At 43.7% G+C, this 19,185-nt stretch overlaps 2 protein-coding genes across 5 annotated transcripts in view; one reads left to right on the plus strand and one right to left on the minus strand.

Annotated features, from left to right (window-relative positions):
* The first annotated feature begins 488 nt into the window (after positions 1-488).
* On the plus strand, positions 489-10,972 carry CASP6 (caspase 6). Of its 3 annotated transcripts, XR_012660260.1 has the most exons (9): positions 489-625; positions 2,376-2,417; positions 3,171-3,213; positions 5,263-5,409; positions 5,848-5,924; positions 6,374-6,549; positions 7,683-7,746; positions 7,994-8,663; positions 8,740-8,859. XR_012660260.1 is itself a non-coding variant. In XM_075090672.1 (8 exons), exons 1-8 carry the CDS (start codon positions 595-597, stop codon positions 9,750-9,752), a joined length of 912 nt encoding a protein of 303 aa, XP_074946773.1. In that variant the 5' UTR covers positions 489-594; the 3' UTR covers positions 9,753-10,972. The 3 variants fall into 3 exon arrangements, 2 of the variants coding, with proteins under 2 accessions (XP_074946773.1, XP_074946774.1); XM_075090672.1 differs by lacking the exons at positions 7,683-7,746; positions 7,994-8,663 and adding an exon at positions 9,502-10,972 and having other exon boundaries at positions 8,740-8,884; XM_075090673.1 differs by lacking the exons at positions 489-625; positions 7,683-7,746; positions 7,994-8,663 and adding exons at positions 927-1,035; positions 9,502-10,972 and having other exon boundaries at positions 8,740-8,884.
* Positions 10,708-19,185, minus strand: part of MCUB (mitochondrial calcium uniporter dominant negative subunit beta) — a 55,039-nt gene continuing 46,561 nt past the window's right edge. For both annotated transcript variants that reach the window (XM_075090670.1, XM_075090671.1), the window contains exons 4-8: positions 17,068-17,172; positions 16,691-16,851; positions 14,029-14,232; positions 12,520-12,636; positions 10,708-11,564 (exon numbers count right to left, since the gene is read on the minus strand). In XM_075090670.1, coding sequence (XP_074946771.1) covers positions 11,487-11,564; positions 12,520-12,636; positions 14,029-14,232; positions 16,691-16,851; positions 17,068-17,172 — 665 coding nt within the window. In that variant the 3' untranslated portion in view covers positions 10,708-11,486. The remainder of the gene's footprint in view (positions 11,565-12,519; positions 12,637-14,028; positions 14,233-16,690; positions 16,852-17,067; positions 17,173-19,185) is intronic.

Consider the following 19,185-nt stretch of genomic DNA (forward strand, 5'->3'; position numbering starts at 1 on the left):
GGGAAGTGATGCAAGAATGGAGCGAAGCTGCACAATTCTCTACATCCAAACCTCTCAAGGGTTTATATGCGGGTGCCTGAATAAAAATGCATTTGGAGTAACAGTGGCCCTACAGCAAAGGAAACGGTCCGTGCCTTTAGTGGGACTTCTCAATCTAGTAAACACAGTAGCTTCTCACCGTATGTCAGGATGACGCTTTTGTGACAGCGCACTTGAAACACGGTCACTACAGCACCCGTCACAGGACTGCGGGTAATGCCTGACAAACTCAAAAAGTAAGAGGCGCTTCGAACACATCACCCTTCAGTCCTCCCGGCTGAGTTCGGACCCGCGGCAGCCGGCCCCCGCAGGCAGGCAGCCGGGGAGGGCTGGAGCCCCCGCTGCGGGCCGTGCCCCGGGCCGCCGCCCCTCCGCTCGGTGCTGCCGCCTCCCGCCGCGGCCCTCGGCGCCCCCGCCTCCCCCGCGCTGTCAGTTGCAGAGGGGCGGGCGCCGGGCTGGGCCGCGCCAGGGAGGCGGGCCGGGCGGCCCCGGGAGGGCGAGGCCCGCCCGCACGGCACGGCACGGCGCGGCGGCGGGGTGCCTCTGGCCGCCGTCATGTCGGGCTCGGAGCGGCGGCGGCCGGCAGGTGGGAACCGAGGGGGGAGGCGGGTCACGGCGGCGGCCGCGCCGGCGGATGGAGGGGGGCGGGTTGTGGGGCCAGTGGGGCCGGTCGTTCGGCGGCAGGCGTTTGAAGCCGGGCCGTGGCGCCGGTCGCCCCCCGCGGGGGAAGAGCGGGAGGCGGGTGTCTGTGCGAGGGGCCGCGGGAGGGGGCTCCCGCCCCGGCCGGCCCGACGCCGCGCCTGACGGAGCGCCGCCGCGCGAGTGGGGAGCGCGGCCTCCGCCCCCCCCGCCCCGCCCCGCCCCGCCCCGCCCCGCCCCCCGGCGAAGGGAGCGGCGCGGGGGCAGGCGGCCGGCGGCGGGGAGGATGCCGCGGCGTGGGGAAGGCAGCCCACGCGGAAGTAGGCGTGCGAGTGCGATCCCGCCACCCCGCGAAGGGTAAAGTCCCGTCCTCGGCCCGCCGCCGGAAGGGGAGGGGGGGTTAGCGGCGGCGGCGGGCGCCCCGGGCGGCGGCCGGGGAGGGGCGAGGGCGGGGAGACGGGGTGGCTTTGTCAACACAGGTGAAAAACAGCATCGTAAAAAGAGGGGGCAGCCCCGAGGGGAGCCAGGCTCCGGTGCCCAGGGCGAACGGTGATGTGTGGCAGCGGGACGAGAGCAGCACAGCGGCGTGGGTTTGGTGCCCGAAGGTGCCTTTAGCCTTCCGTACATGTACTGTTGGGGTTTTTTGTGCGATTTGGTTAGTGGTGTTTTCTAAATGCCGTGTCCTTTGGCCCAAATGATAGACCTGTTGAGATTAAAACGCCCCCAGGGAAACACGCGATCGGAACCCAGTGCAATCCAGTGCGAACCTGATCTTTTGTTCCTTTGAAATAATCCACCTTCGTGAGATTTAAGACATGGAAGTAGTCCCACTGAGAGCAATCGGTTTTTAGAAGAAGCCTGTGTAAGACAAGCAGAAAGCTTTTCATAAATAATAATTTAAGTAGTGTTTACCTGAGTGAAGCTGCAGCATGTCGGTGGCAATGAAAAGCTAAAGATGGGAACTGGCTCAACAGGAAATAACAGGAAAACCATCTTCCCTCGTTTACTTTGGCCCAGGAACTTTGTTCCTCCTGTGTCTACATAACACCATTTTCTATCGAAAAGTTTGATGACTATAGCATTTTTATGGTCTGTTCATTTTGGGGGGGTGGTGGGGGGTGGATTACCCCCTCCCCCCATAAGTAGAGGCAAAAGCATCAGTCAGATCTCAGGTACATGTGCAAAAATACAGTAAATTTAAACATACAGATGCACTCTTCCAGATCTCTGGCTTCAGCAGAGCCACAGACATAGGTATTGTTGCTGTGTTCTATCCACACTAATTTTTCAGCACCTCTGTCACTAGTCTGACCTATATGTTATGCTATTTTGGTTTGCTTGAAACATTTTTTGTGTTCAGATTACTAGTGGTAATTGTAAGACCCAACATCTGAAAGCAGGATCGATACTTGCCAGTGGGAAGTTTACATGTAGATAGTAGTGCTTTGAAGCATGTGAATGCCTTTGAGCCACCCCTCCTGTGCAATGGTGTTCAACATAAAAGCTTCTAAAGCCAATTCTAGATTTCTGCGAGTTTATTCTAATGGCTTTATGAACTTTTCTCCTCTTTTAATGCATTGCTATATTAGTTTGTTTTGCAGAAGGCTTTAACGAGATGTGAAAAACAGATGCGAAAAAGTAGTATCATATATACAAAATAGTTTGTATACATGATCCATCTTCTCTTCTAATTGCAGGCCGCGTCCAGTCAGATAGCAAACCTACATTAACCACCTCAGGTACAGTATAGTATGTGGTTTTCATGATGTGGTAGTTAGCCTCCACAGTAGTAGCAGGAGCTGCAATTTTATAGCCCATCAAGACGTTTAAGCAAAAGGAATAAATATTTTGGCCTAACTATCTGCAAGTCTTTAGTTTTTCATGTTCCCAAGATGGCAACGTTCCCTGTTGTTTCCACAATGTCATCTTTATTTGCATTCTGTTACCGGAGATACTTACATCTACAGAGTTTAGCAGAAGAAAAGGTATAAATCGTGCATCTTCTCAGTTGTCGTTAGCTATACATACTGTTACACTGCCTGCCGCGACTCATGGGCTGCATCCAGCCTCAAAGAGAATGCTCGGCTTTGCATTAGCAGCATTACTGGCATAAAAGAAACACCAGTGTATTTTTAGATTGTGTAAAATTATAACTATTGAGTTAGAGACGCTGTTTAAATAAATACAGCCAGCTAGTTAGTTACATAAAATAATGATCTCTGAATATGTCTATGTAGATACAGATATAAAATATGCACGTCTTGACCACCTAAAATTCAGACTGTTGGAGTCAGAACAAAAGAACAGCCTCCAAAAGCTGTGGGTGCAGGCAAATGCTAATGAAGCTGTTTAACTCAGGCCTACTTACCTGATGTGTGAATGAGCTTTTGGTTCAGATTAACAGCTACACTTTAAGGTTGGATGCAGAGTTCAAATTGTTTCTTTTTAATGAATGATTTAGTGGCTAAATCACTTTTTGATCTCTCCAACAGATGGAAATCAGAACATCACGGAAGTAGATGCACTTGATATAAGGTAAAGTTCTGATGGCAATGACAGGAAAGATGGCCCATGGCATTAGGGTCAGTGCAGGGTTTTCTGAGTTTTGTGACTGAATTTCTGAGAACGTGACTGAATTATTCAACTCAACTCCACCCACTTACAGAACACGCTTCCAGTTTTACACCCGATGTAGAACCACCCTTCTTACCATGAAGACATGCAGAAGGGGCTCCAAGGAGCAGACTCCTTTTATGTTAGGCAATGTGCAGAGACTGTGCAAAAACACCATCACAATCTAAGGAACAATTGGGCAGACTAAGTGATAGAGCGTTGTATAGGAATATATTCCTCTAGAAGGAGAGTAAAGGGACCACGGGATAGTGATTCCATGAATTTTTCCTATTCTACCTTACAGCATCATCTAGCCCTGGAAAAGGTAAACTACCTGCCTGAAAACTTCCCTTGCCTCACCCACTCAGCAAATACAGCTGAGCAGAGGAAGGACTATTTAGGGAACCATCCTTTAATGGTCATTCATAGGATCCAGGGACCTAACTCTCCAGAATCCGTACCAGTCCTATGTCTAGCCAAATCCTGAGGAAGCTAAATTGCCAAAATCCAAATAAACTCAGGTACTGGTACAGGTGAAATATCATTCATAATTACAGGGCTAAAGTTTATCATCTTTCCATTTTATCATGTTAAGTACTCAAACTGGGGAGAGTGTGATAAAGCACCCCACTTAATTTTTTTTATTGGTTATCCAGCCGACATTGTAGAAACCCCCAGACTTTGACCAGTCATCCAGAATTCCTGTTCCGTTTGAATTCTTACGCAGTTGTTACAAAAAGATGTTTTATTAAGGGGCTGCTCATAATAAAGTGGAGAAGCAGAAATAGTTTATGGATAACTTTGGTCATTTTGTAGTGAAACAAAAGCCTTTTGCTGATGAAACTGCAATCCTTAAGTAATGCCTGCAGGCAAATACTCCAAGCAAATTCTTCCACCAATTGGGCCAAAGCGGAACGTTCCATAGCAGGGAAAAAAAACCCAAAACATACCAAAAATGACAGCTCTGACTAGAGCCAGTCCTAGGGCAGCATGACCTGGACGGTCAACCTGTACATCTATAGCACTGGCCTTACCTATTGCCCGGGCTATTGCCAGAGGTGTTTTAGTTTTTGTTACCTGCACCAATACCTCTGTCTACAAAAGCAGTAAGATTGTCTGCTTTATCTCTCGAAATACAGCCACGCCAACACTTGGAAACAACCTTTTGGGTCCAAGCGCACAGCCCATAGCGTGCTATCACAGACTTCTGTGTTGTGTTCTGCTCATAAAACAATAAAATTGTTGAATGCTACTCCAAACACACAGGTGCTCTATACGTTTGTTGCCATGATAGTTTAAAGTCCTCTACTTAGAAAATGGGTTAGTCATTTGTTCTGTCCTTCAGAACACCACCAGCCTTCAGCTTCAGGATTTTGTTGGCTGGTTGCTCAAAACTTAGGTGAAGAGTTGTATTGTCATAGCTTTCATTTTGTTAGGGTACATAACACAGATTTTTCCTTTTGCAAGATACCGCATCATCACCAGTTTATTGGTTACGATGCAGCACTCGGTTTAGTTAGAATAACTTGAAGCAAATCTCAGACAGCAACAATTTTGAATAAGTATATATGCACTAAACAATTATATTAAAATAATATCTAGCTAAACACATAATGGAGAATTGGAGCTGAGTCTGAAGCGCACTGTTACATGCCTTACTGCGTTACTAATGAGACAGCCTCCTGACAAGAGAATGCACAAATGCATTGTAGAGAAACTGTTCAACCTACTTGATAGAGCCTAGTACACACCCAACACTTGTTTTTACTGAATTGCTTAACATGCTAAAGCTTTACAAAAAGACCTAGTGATTCAGGCTCTTCCTAAAATATTGCACATTTTGAGGTCTTGTCTTCTGAAATTGGATCCTCACAGTCTCTAGCTAATGAAAAAATCTCAGCTAGCAGGGAAACAGGAAGGGAATTCAATTAGCCGTTATTCACCAAGCATGTTTTCTGTCTCTGGCAACAGGCAAACGCTTGATCCTGGACTGCAATACAAAATGAACCATCAAAGAAGAGGAGTTGCATTAATCTTCAATCATGAGCACTTTTTTTGGCATTTGAGGCTGCCAGACAGACGTGGGACTCTTGCAGACAGAAACAATCTGAAACACAGGTAAAGAAACTTGGTTTCTCTGTTGAAGCTTAAAAAGCTAAACTTCAGAAATTACAGTCAAATAAGCAGTTGCCTAAACCCTACATTGAAGTATAGAACAATAGATCTCGCAGACATCAGCACCTGTGCAACCTTGGCAAAGCAAGCCATAGTAAAAAAGCTTCAAGACACAGTCCTTTGAGCACAGAAACTGCTGGCACGAGTCCTACGATTTCAGTGTGTCCAGGCCTCTCTTAGGGCAAACTCTTTGAAGTAACTTTAGGTATTACACTTGCACTTGACGCCAGTTTGAGTTCGACATCAAGTTTAGTAAGTTTTTTCATTAAAAATTCATAAAGGTGAATATTCATTCTCTCACAGGGAAAGCAACTGTTTTGGTAGCAACTGACATATAATTTGAGCAAGATTTTTACTGATACTGATGTGTTTTAACAATAGTTTGACAGACCTCGGATTTGAAGTCAGACATTTTGATGATCTGAAAGCAGAAGATGTGCTGCAGAAGATCTATGAAGGTAGGAGACTATATATTGGTTGTATCTAACTATTTGTAGCAGAATTTCCAGATATTTTTCTTCTGTTCTCTCTGTTCATCTAATTTAAACTAAATTTTTTGTGCCCAGGGGAGCTGTTAAACATTAGAATGATTTAAGGTTTAGACTTCAGGTTATTTTATTGCAATATAAGTGAAGCTTCTGTGGAGAGAACTAATAAAATTGCTAAGAGCTGAAAGAAAGTACCCGCAGCTGGGAGAAGTTAGTAACCTTCTTCTCTTCGCTTGTAGCGGCCCCTCTCTTCAGCCATCTTGAATCAGCGCACCTTCAAATCCCTGCAGTGTTGCGCTATCTGAAAACAGGGTTAATTTGAAAAAGGCCTGATCAGAGATTAAATTATGTGATACAAACGTCCAATTTTTTTAAACCCGAAGATCACTTGTTATCTGAACACCACTTGACTATTTCAGCCTCTAAGGATGATCACAGCAATGCCGACTGCTTCGTTTGTGCGTTCCTGAGTCATGGTGAGAATGATCATGTTTATGCATACGATGCCCAAATCAAAATTGAGACAATCACAGACATGTTCAGAGGAGACAAGTGCCAGAGTCTGGTAGGAAAACCGAAGATATTTATCATTCAGGTAAGATGTCTGCTGCTGACTTGAGTGGAGTTAACACTGACCTATGTCTTTTTGTAATACAGAAGTCAGTTCTCCTGATACAGTCTTTCCACAAGGGAAAGCTTTTACATCTTTAGGAAAGAAGGTATGGAAAACCGTTCCTTAGAGGCATTCAGGACAAGGATTCTTCTCTTTTTTTAAAAAAACCTGTCATGTACACAAGTGTTAATATTATGATTCTAGCTGTATTTACTAAGTAATTTTATGAAGAACGACCCAAATTAAGCCCACGTCGCATTGACTGGCAGTGTATATTTAATGGCATAGAAGACAATATAATTTTTTTGAGAAAGTTGTGTACAGCCTCAGCTCAGTTCCTGCTCTTCACACCTCGCAGTCCTAGGCTAGGCTGTGGAAGGCTGTCAACCTCCTTATCTTCACTGTTTCCTTCCAGGAAAGTCCCTTTACTTGATCCTTAGAGAAGTTGGTTTTTTGTGGTGTTTTTTCTGGTGGGTTTTTTGTTTGGTTGGTTTTGGTGGTGGCAGTGATGTTTTTTCTAATTTTTTAAAATTTTTTTATTGTGTTTCCTTTCTGTCCATGACCAATACTTGGCATCTCTGTAGAATTTAAAGAATCAGTTTAAAGTTTTGTTGTCTCAGAAATACTGCTTGTACTAAGTGGTCAAATTAAGCCCATATGTAATCGCCTGTTTCACTCCTTGGTTCACAGGACAATGCAAGCTGGGAGGGTGATCAGGAGGTCTCTGGGCCAGCCTCCTGTTCAAAGCATAGTCAGTTATGGGGTCAAACCAGGTTAAACAGGGCTTCATCCCATCTTTATCGACATTACAATTAGCAAACTGAAATGAGAACCTGGCCTTTAGCAGATTGTAAGTGTAGTAGTTTATGGAGTAATTCTAAGAATTACCTTTTTTTCAAATGAAATCTTCCTCAGGCGCAAGGCCGCTGCAAGAATCAGCATGTTAATTCTTCTTTCTGAAGGACTCATTTCAGCTTTTTTTTTTTAATCGGGCACCAAAGGTGGAAAAATATTTACATATTTCAGTTTTAAGTAATACTTGGAAACATTTATAATATGTACTCATCAAAAAGCAAATTAACTTAGTTCAGTTCATCAACTGAGTTCTTCTACAGCACGATTGGCATAGCATTTACCTGTGGACATCAGAGGAAACAGCAAGGATGGAACTCCATCACTGTAAATGAAAGATTTTCATGTTTCTCTCTTCAGTGATAGTTCTCAAGTAATGCTTCTTACCTACTTTGTATCATTTGAGTGTGTAGTCTTTCTGCAATACTGACAATACTGGGCTCACTTACTGGCTTCTCACAAAAAACCCCGTCCCTCAACTAACACGCCTGTGACTGAACTAAGAGCAGCAGTGTAACAGCATATAACGATGGCTGTGCTTCAGAGCATTTATTCAACGCTGCCTTGCCAACAGGTCCGAGGGAGGTGATTCTTCCTCTCTACTCATCACTGGTGAGGCTGCATCTCAAGAACTGTCCAGTTCTGGGTTCCCCAGTACAAGAAAGATACGGACTTACCAGAGCAAGTCCTGCAAAGGGCCACAAAGATGATTAAGGGACCGCAGTATCTCTCATATGAGGGGAGGCCGAGAGAACTGGGACTGTTCAGCTCAGAGGAGATGGCTCCGGAATCTTACAACGTTATAAACACATGGTGCGAGGGGAAAAAGAAGGGGGAGCCAGGCTCTTTTCAGTGGTGCCCAGTGAGAGGACAAGAGGCAACTGGCACTAAGTAAAACACATGACATTCCATCTCAACACAGGAAAACACTTTTTTACTGTGCGGGTGGTCAAACACTGGAAGAGGTCACCCAGAGAGGTTGTGGAGTCTCCACCTCTGACGATACGCAAAAGCTGACTGGACATAGTCCTGGACATCCTGCTCTAGCTAACTCTGCTTCAGCCAGGGGCGTTGGAATAGGTGATCTCAGGAGCTCCTTTCCAATCTCAGAGATTCTGTGATTGTCTCAGAGCTTTCACTGGACTTCGTCATCAGTATTTTAATTGATAGAGAAGTAAATGGGTCTTTTATGAATCCAGACCCATGGTGATGTGGAACACCTAACTGAACAGAAGTCCCCTCTGGTTAGTGTTGGAAGTGTCATGCTAACATAGGTGAGCTTGGCAGAGGTGAAAGCATAACAATACTTCTCACCAACAGGCATGTCGAGGTGATAAACATGATGAACCAGTTATTGCTCACGATGCAACAGACGGTGTTGTCAGTGAGACTGAAGTGGATGCAGCTGGTGTCTATACCCTGCCTGCTGGTGCAGACTTCATCATGTGCTACTCTGTGGCACAAGGTAAGTTCTAGTATTTTACATCTGATGTCTGATACTTCACTGTAACAAACTTGAACAGTTCTTCATTTTGCAGTCAAAATAATGAATACAGTTCCAGGTCATCTGTTCTGCATGTCTGATAAGTGACGTCTCGTCTGGGAAAGAACCTCACTCGATAAGGAAGGAGTGAAAATAAACCATCAAGGTTGCATTTGATTTGCCAAGCAGAAACATTCTCCTCATAATCTTGCTGCTGAGCTGTCTGCTGACAGCAAGCATTCCCCTCTTCTAGGGCTGTAGGGTTGTTATGGCTTATAAATGTCCTTGCACTAAGTGGCTGTCCTCTCCAGTCCTCCACATACCTTGTCTTCAGTCCCATGCGCTCTCTTGTAATGTGCAGACACAATCCTGTAAGCTACCGGTCTCTGAGCCACGCTCCTCTTGGCCGAGCCCTATAAGTGATCTGAAAGCCAATTCCCATCTACAATTTCCAGTGAAATTACATAATTGGCAAAGTAAGATCTACACCCATTAGTAATGCCTTATGGATGCAGCTAACGAGCAGTAACTCATGAATATTTTTCAAGTGCATCACTACTTGCATTTGGATATAATTTTATGTTCTTCTTCTACAATAGGTTACTTTTCTCATCGTGAAACTGTAAATGGCTCCTGGTACATTCAAGATTTGTGTGAGGCACTTAGGAAGCACGGCTCTTCCTTGGAGTTCACAGAACTTCTTACTCTCGTTAACAGGAAAGTATCTCATCGCAGAGTGGATATGTGCAGAAACATTAACGCTATAGGAAAAAAACAGATTCCCTGTTTTGCCTCAATGTTAACTAAAAAATTGTATTTTCATCCAAAATCTAAGAAGATTGTTATTTAACAGTGACAACCATTAACTAATACTCACTGCAGAGGTGAAAAAACACACCCATCTTAGTTCAGGAGACTAATATTCTACAAGACTTTGCAAAAACACTGGGATCAAAGTTTACAGTTTGTATATACAACAGTTTCTAAAATCTTAAAGTGGTTTTAAAGCTAGTATCACAGCTCTGTTCACCTCAGGGAATTTGGAAAAGCTTACCGGTGCTCTGATCTTATTGAAATTGGTACTCTAGATTACTTCTTCTCTTAAAAGTTTTTTGCGTGATTGCCATCTAACTATGGCACGTTTTGCCATTTCCAAAACATTTCATATGTTGCATTCGATTGGCTTTTCTTGCTCCAAGAGCAGTTTAACAGGAATATGTTTGTTGGGCATCTGTTTAGATCTGTGGACAGCAGTATCCACCTTCCAATTTTTGTGGGTTTATAGCTTTTCAGACATTGAAATCAGTTCATTTTTAGTACTGAGGGAAAAAAACATTTTGTACAATTGTAGCATTAATATAGATAAAGGGCTTCTTTTTGCTTGCACATCATTTACGTTTGGGGCACAATTAAAGCTTGCTGGTGCTTTGCATCCTCAGGAAAAAAGCAAGTGGTAGTGAAATGAGACCACGTAGAGCTGGCATAGCGTGGCTTTGGCTAAGCTCACCTTGTACACATCTCTAAAGCTAAAGCAAATCATTTCAGGGTTCCAGGCTCACTTAAAAGTGCTGGACATCTCTAGGCAGCTCTGCAAAATACAGCACAGGCAAACCTTGATACCTCAGGCCTTGGTGTTGGATCAGCCTCTTCCTCCCCTTAGCCCCAGAGGAGATCAGCCATACGCTGTCATGGTGTATATAGAAGTGGTAGTGCATTTGTCACCACAGGATGTTTCACCATAGGATTGTTACTGCTGCAGCACCAGTCATTTCAGTGATATTTACTAGAAGTGAATATTTCTTCCATTATTTTTTTACGTTATTGGTACATACGCTTAACTCTGGAGGACAATGGAAAACTCAAGCTGAGAAAAGTGTCTTAATCCACTCTCCTGGGTATAAAGGAATTGATTTACTGGCTCTGCTTTAGTTAAAACTTTCCATATAATATGTTCTGAGTCACAAATGTTAAATCTTACTATGGCTACTTTTAAGCTTTGTATAAATCATGAATGCATAAATTTTAATGTTTTGATAAATTCTTTCAATAAAATGCAACAGTGAAACATAATGATTTTATAGTAAATGAGTTCGATATATCTTACTTTCCCAGCAATATTTACTAAAAAAAGCTTAATTGTAATGCAAGTTTAACCTTCACCAATGGTGTTATATCAGAGTCAAATTAGAGATAGGGAAAGAAAAACTGTAATTTCAGGGGAAAAAATCCTTAATACCCAATGCATAAAGTTATTCTATGAGCTACTGCTGTGCTATAGTAAATAGTCCTAAAAAGACAGCCCTTGTTCTATAAAACATCCCTGTCATTTTACCAGCAGGCAGAATACTTCCATTTTACTAAAAGAGATTTGATAAATATCTTGAAAAACTCTGCTTCAGCAGCTTCTTTATAGTATTTTTAAAAAAACCCAGACAAACCCAAACCATCAAGCGACCAAATAATTTTAATAGATTTTTATTGCAACTTTCAAAACTATAGTGATCAAAAATATCCAGTTTCTGTAGAGTAACTAAGTGTTCATATTGGCTTTGAAAAGGCAATTCTAATATATACAAAACCAAAGTCAGTCCTTTTCATTGATTTCCTGGATGGGAAGCCTCAGGTGCAGGGGTTGCCGCAGGCGCCTCAGGGATTCTTCTGCCTGCCGGTGCGAGAAAGAGAGTGAGTTCATCCTTCTGCAGCCCTCTGTTTTATCCTCCTCTTTCACACATCCAGTATCTTTCCTTTCTCAGGAGGCATTGGTCTTACGCAAGAAACCAAACTAATCAAATGGAGGATGCTGAACATTTACAGACCTGCTCAGGTCATTCAGCCAGTCTCCAGAGAGAAGCATGTGCCCGGCCCATCTACCCACTCGCCCACACCCCAGAGTGTTCTTTTGCTGAAACGACAACATTCATACTCAAAGGCTACTGAAAAAGCATCAAACTCTAGCCTTATGCCAAATGTGGCTCATGAAATGATACCCTGAACCACAGGTCTTGAACTAAAATTAGGGGTAATTTCAATTCTCTCTTACAAGACATTGAACACAGGGCTGGGGAGATGGAATGGGGGAGTAAGGATTGAGGAGTGGGATCTGCTACATTTTTTTCATGAAGATTACGAAGCTCCTCCGGGCACACACACCACCGCCTTTTACAGAATATGGGTGACTGGATGGAAATCTAAGCCTTTTACATGTCAAATGCCAAACTCTGCAAGACAGTTTCCTTCCAAGGCAGGAAAAAGACTGTGCTATCATTGCAATGCAGCAAACACACCGTCTCCAAAAGCAATACAGCTCTTCTATTAAAATGGCTGAAAATGCAACCTATTCAAGGATGCAAGAGATGGATGTGTAGGGCTGATAAATTGACTGACTTGTTTTAAATTAAATTCATTAAGGTCTCCCCTTCTGATGACTTACTGAAGTAGTTCATACAACAATGACAAACATTGTATGGTTATTTAAACAGCTCAAACTGGCTGATAAGCAATACACTGTTTTGATCGTAACTAACAAACCTTGTGGTCAATTTTCTGTTAGCTGAGAGTTTAATGAGAAAGTCTTACCCCAGAGGCTACCTCATTATTTAAGGACTATATTTAAATACCTCTGCTAGGTCTTCTTTGAGCTTGTTATATCGTTCCACATTAAAATGCTGCTTTTTGGATTTCCGATAGAAGTAGTGGAGGAACTGCCTGTCTTTAGCATCAGGGTAAATGTAGTCCTGTTGAAGAAAGGAGGGCACATGTTTGGGGATAGCAGGAAAACCGGGTAGAGGTCAGAAAATTATCTGCAAAAATGAGTTTTCAATAGAAATTCAGCCCGCTTCAGGAAGATGTATCTAGTTCAACACACACACGTTCTGTCAAGAGGCTACATATGAAGTTATGCCCTTAAAGGTTACAAGGGCATTTTAGACACATGGTAGGAATAATTTCTGTCGTGTCTAAAGGAATTTTCAATCATAAGAAAGGCATAGTGTGACCTTCATGACTGGAGTTGCCTGAGCCAACGGAGCCTACTTCCAAGGAGTCAGAGGAAGTTCAACTATTTTTCAAAAACTTATTTCAAAGTCTCAAGCAGTGGCACCAGCAGCTGCTCAAAAAAGCCAAGTAGTAATCTCTTTATCTACTCAAAAATAGGAATGCCTAGGAATCCCTTCTTAAAAATCAGTGAGGAGTAAAACTCGCATTTAGAGACAGCTGTTCATAAAAACAGACACATGTCCCCTTTTCACTAAAGGAACCCGACATCTCACAAGGTCTATAGTTACACTGGTATTACGGAAGGAAGTGTTGGCTACTCTTCCACATAACAGAGTTTTGCATCACAGAAAGTTGACATCGAGATGTGCAATTTGGGAGTAAAGTACAGAGCTCGAACAGGAAAAAGAAACATTCCTCAAAGTCGTACAGGATTTCAGAAGTCTGTATTGTGCAGCTCAGTTAAGATCTGTCTTTTTGTTAATCAGCAGAATTTTTTCTTCTAAACAAAGCCTGTTTCCTGCCCCATTTCAGCTGTCCTGGATTTACCTCCATTCATCTGAAGTCAAGGAAAAGCAGTCAGACCACGAAGAACAAAGCAGTAACATTTTTTCAGGCACTAAATTAACTATATTTCAAGAATGCAACTGCAAGATTTCCGAACCATTTGGCACCCTGCACCGTTTATATGCAAACTCCAGCAAATAACAGCTACCATTCAGTGACTTGCTTCATGGCCTGCTGTAAGGCAGCATTCACAAACTGGCACAGCACTACTATCTGCTCTCCCTTTTACAGCAATGAGCACAGTGCTGTTTACTGTTCAAAGTGATCTACAAGCATTTAAAATAAAAGGAGAGACTTCTTTCATCACTTTTCATTCGCTAGGTTATGAAATCTTACAGATAGTAGTTCTGCTCAGCAGCTGGTCTGCAGTTCACATGTAACAGTACCTGGCTTGACTTAGTATAATGTAATGTTCATATCCAGCCCCATTAGGGATCAAACAAGTCCCTATCTGATGGCAGGGCTATTTACTGAACTGTATTTTCATTAGAGCCCAAACATCGTGATTTTCAGAGTCAGATTTCCTCCTTGACCATACTCCAGACATTTACAAAAGGAGGACTTACCTGTTTAGTAAGAACAAAGTAGGCATAGAAAGCCATGGCACTCCCGTAAGTGATGAAGTATGTGACTGGCTCCATGATGTCCCATGAATAGACCCACCATGTGAGCCATGCCAATGCTCCCCCTTGTGTTGACATCAGAGCTAAGCCAACCCATAGAAGCCTGGAGGTCTTTGCATCTGTACTGTCCATGATTTTGGATTTCATCTAAGGAAAAGCAACACATAAACCTGTTTAAGCAAACATGAATGCAACTGATGAGCCGCTCCTCAACTATGTTTTTTTACTGCTGGGCTAGATCCTTTTTCAGGATCTTTTACTGACCCCTCTTACTGAATTAACCCTGCCAAGAAAGAAAAGGACTGCTATCCAAGGGCAACCAGATCTCCTGGCTGTTGTGCACCAAGAATTGCTGCTTTTGCTCTCCCCTTCCCACTACCAGGGACTTATTTCTCTTGGATTTCCATTTACCGTTCAAGGCAGCTCTGGTTAACGCTAAGGCTGGTCCTCACAAAGCAGGTCTGAAGCCAAGGAAAAGTTTGTCTGCTTTGTCAGGCTCTTTCTGGCTTCCTCCCCTCATGCTAGGTTAGCTTAGCATGCCCTAGATCAATATTCGTACCTTCCATTCTTGAATTATAGCAATCATTAGTCCAAACAATTTGCCTTGCGGCCTTGATGATATAGAAAACCCTAGCCTAAGCCACAGATAATTTCTACCTCACTATTGTTTTTTCTGTGATGGCTATTCAGAACTCACAGAATCACACAGAATCCCAGGTTGGAAGGGATCTCAGGGATCATCTAGGCCAACCTTTCTAGGAAGAGCACAGTCTAGACAAGATGGCCCAGCACCCTGTCCAGGCAACTCTTGAAGGTGTCCAATGTGGCTGAGTCAACCACTTCCCTGGGGAGATTATTCCAATGGTTGACTGTTCTCGCTGTGAAAAATTTCCCTCTCGTGTCCAACTGGAAACTCCCCAAGAGCAACTTGTGGCCATTCCCCCTTGTCCTCTCCATGTGACTCCTTGTGAAAAGGGAGTCTCCATCTTCTTTGTAACTACCCCTTAAGTACTGGTACGTGGTGATGAGATCCCCTCTGAGCCTCCTTTTCTCAAGGCTGAACAAACCCAGTTCTCCCAGCCTATCCTCCTCGTATGGCAGGCTTCCCAGTCCTTTGATCATCTTGGTGGCCCTTCCTCTGGACCCCTTCCAGCCTGTCCACATCCTTTTTGTATAGCGGGGACCAGAACCGTACACAGTACTCCAGGTGTGGCCTGACAAGTGCTGAGTAGAGGGGGATAATGACTTTATCTCTGCTGGTGATGCCCTATTTAATGCAACCCATCATCCTGTTGGTCTTCTTGGCTGCAGCAGCACACTGTTCGCTCGTGTTGAGCTTCCTGTCTACCAGGACCCCCACGTCCCTTTCCACAGAGCTGTTCTCCAGCCAGGAGGATCCCAGTCTGTGCTGCACTCCCAGACTATGTTTTCCCAGGTGCAAGACCTTACACTTGTCCTTGTTGAACTTCATAAGGTTCTTGCTGGCCCACTCTTCCAGCCTATCCAGATCTTCCTGCAGAGCAGCTCTCCCTTCTGGAGTGTCTACTTCCCTGCTCAATTTGGTGTCATATGCAAACTTCATCAGGCTACACTTGATCCCGTTATCCAGATCACTTATGAAGATGTTGAATAACATTGGGCCCAATATCGATCTCTGGGGGACCCCACTAGTGACAGGTTGCCACTTCAAAAAAGAGCTATTTACCACCACCCTTTGGGTGCGGCCTGTCAGCCAGTTCCCCACCCACTGCACAGACCACTTGTCTAGGCCATAACACATTAATTTCTCCAGGAGGAGGCTGTGGGGGACCATATCAAAGGCCTTGGAGAAGCCCAGGTAGACGATGTCCACTGCCCGCCCCATGTCAACCAGGCAAGTCACTTTGTCATAGAAGGCCACCAGGTTTGTCAAGCATGATCTGCCCTTAGTGAAGCCATGTTGGCTTTTGCCGGTAATGTGCTTCATTTGACTTGTGATGGCCCCCAGGAGGATTTGTTCCATAACTTTCCTAGGGATTGAACTAAGGCTGATGGGCCTATAGGCTCGAGGGAGGATCCAGGTAACTTTCTCTTAGATAGGGGTAACATTTGCCTTCCTCCAGTCCTCTGGGACATCCCACATTCTCCATGACTTCTCAAAGATTATGGAGAGTGGCCTCGCAGTGACATCAGCCAGCTCTCTCGACACCTTTGAGTGGATGGCATCAGGGCCCATTGATTTGTAGGGGTCAAGCTCCTAGAGCGAACTCATAGAGCAACAGGTGACTAAGAGGACTTTCAATCCCAATACTAGCCATGCTGATACTCATGCGTGACACCTTTCTCCAGGTGGTGTAGTTTCTACCCAGGTCATGTGCATAACAGGAGGGAAAAGAAGTGAATTGAAAATAATTTTAATTATATTTTAATTGACCCTTGACTGTGTAACAAATAAACCACACACACCCTAGCCAGTCACGCTGATATTCTTCTGTTCTACCACAGGACTTACTCTTGATGAAAGGAAATGCTTCTGAGTTTGTTTTGCTTTGTTGTGCTTTGGTTTGGGGTTTTTTGTGGTTTTCTGTTGGTTTTTTTTTTAAAAAAAGCAACCCCAATTTCCAACCTGTTCAAGAGGCAGCAGCTCTTCTTTCAGATGGTCCAGCTTCTGCAGCAATTCTCTCTCTTTCCTGATCTGGTGATCTTCTAAATGCAGAGCCACAAACAGTCTGTGAACCAAGGATTTGATATCTTCCATTTCAGTAGCATGCTCACTACTCAGCTTATCTGAAAAGAAAATGTTTTTCATATAAAACATTTCAAGAACCTACCCTTCTTCATTCTCTCCCCACTTCCAACCCCAAAATCCAAGACCACCCAATGGTAAAAAAAAAAAAAAAAAAGAGAAATTCCTTTCTCCAGACAGGTTCCAGTTTTCTGAGACTTCCCATGCCTTTCACTAGATGAAGCGAGATAATCAGAGCTATTAAGCATCACTCTTACCTTTTACAGGAGGTGACACACTGTATGCTGTGTTGTTGATAACAAGTTTAAAGTCATTCATCAGTAAGACCTCCATCAAGGTTGCATCAGAGACCTTGCTACCATCTGCAGAAGAAAGATTTAAGTTCTAAATCATTTAACATAAGGAATCTTAAACATCAGCTGATATCCCTTTGGAAAAGGCTAGAGTTCTTTATTAATAATGTTTGGAAGGCAAGTATACTTCTGGTAAATCTGTAACTGATACTAAAAAGTAAGGAAGAACACATCAGTGCAGAGTGTGTGCCTGAATGCCTTCTCTAGCAGTGTTGTTTGGACTTGCCACTACTATGAGGAGGCTTGCATTTTCTTGTGTTACAACTATGACTAGTACTGACCCACTGGGCAGGGGAGGGCAGAAGAAAAAGAAGTCTTGCATAAAACAGCAATAAATCGCAACATAAAGATCTGCATTTTTGTTTCTCCATCCACACACAAGTTTGGATCTTCACTAGGACAAAGGGTTTGGGGAAATTAAAAGGCCTTTGAAGACCTCATCTTCAGTTATAGATTTGTGTCTTTCTTTAAACAAGCTCTTCTAGTCAAAAGAAGCAATTCTTGTCAGTAGTGGTGTTCAGAGTTTTATTAATGGTACTTGTAATCGCTCTGTTCCAATATATGTTGTGACTGGGAGTTAAGAAGTAGATAGCTAGACTGTCCAGTACAAGGCAGACCAGGAGCCACAGAGGCATGAGCCTAAAAAGTTCTGGAGAACCCTTTTCTACTTCTCTTTTTTATGCAAAAATCGACATGATTGCTACCCCATCAGCAACACAGAGAACAGGCTGAGAGAAAAAAAAATCATATCTATTTTCAATCACTTAAAATCAGAGACAAGGGGGCAACTTTGACATTCAGTCAGGAAAGCTGGTTGAAGATTTTATCCTGCTTTTATATTCCTTCTCTTCGTTCCTTCTCTACCATTTTTCTTTGCCAAAGACCCTTTCACCCAAAAGGCAGTAGATGGACCACAACTTCAATATACAAAAAGGCTCTCATCCAACAGCGTGGACATACTGCAGCCCTTCCCAGGGCATTCCTAACACAGCAGATCTTGCAAGATTAGTGCTCTGGCAACATTTCTCATTTCCTGAACAACAGGAAAAATAGCTGCATCCAAATGAGAAATGGATCCTTTCCTATTTTACATTCTGTACAGAAAGGCAGATGTAATCTAAAACCTCTGCTGCAATGTAGAAGATACGTTTTGTCCCATCTCTGCTTTTTGTTTCCCTGTTTAAAGGGGCCTGAAGACTGTAAATAACCCCTTTTCTTTAGTATAGTACTACTCTTTGTGCCTGCCTGCTTCCATATTTCCTTTCACTTTGCCATCCACAGCACCTCACCACAGCTAAGATGCAAAGGAACACATCACATTCCACAGGGAGCTGAAAACAAGAAAAAGGAGCTCCCAGAGTCATCATCAGCAACATGTAATCATGGATCCTGGGAGCTCTCACTGGCCCAAGTCCAGCAGATCCCAGAGCCAGCCACTAAAACCAGCCCCCACAGGGGGTTCGGGTGGCCCAAGAACCCCCGGAGCTGCACACCATTGCTGCTGGCCACATCGCTGTGGCATGGGGGGCTCAAAAGCCACAGGGCAGCTGTTCCATGGTAGCTGTTTGATCTGGTCTTCATTTCCTGTACGTAAAAAGGGCATTTTCCCCTGCCCCTGCCAAGGGGTGGGCAGTGGAAGAAAAACTGCAGCTTTACTCCTGAGATGAATAGTGATCAGGCTACAAAATATGAAGATTTTTGTATGTAAATATTTGTTACTGCCCCCGCTCTTCCATTTGTCCCCGCATGCCCGCTACAGAAAGGCACCACAGATAACACCACACCTGCAATTATTTATTCACTGGAACTCTGTTCTCAGGCCCCACCTGCTGAGGCCGAGACTACCGAACTCCATGAGCTAACACACCAGCTGGCTCCCTGGCCCACTCTGTGTGGGTAAAAGAAGCAAACCTGGAAGGCTATTACTTTCAGTACAAAATCTGAAATTTTTATATGTCCATCCACTTTTTTTTTTACAGTGTAATAGAACATCAACACTCACTTGCATGTAATTTATTAAGG

Source organism: Phalacrocorax aristotelis, chromosome 4 (genome assembly GCF_949628215.1).
Source record: "Phalacrocorax aristotelis chromosome 4, bGulAri2.1, whole genome shotgun sequence".
In the NCBI taxonomy this organism is placed as follows: domain Eukaryota; kingdom Metazoa; phylum Chordata; class Aves; order Suliformes; family Phalacrocoracidae; genus Phalacrocorax; species Phalacrocorax aristotelis.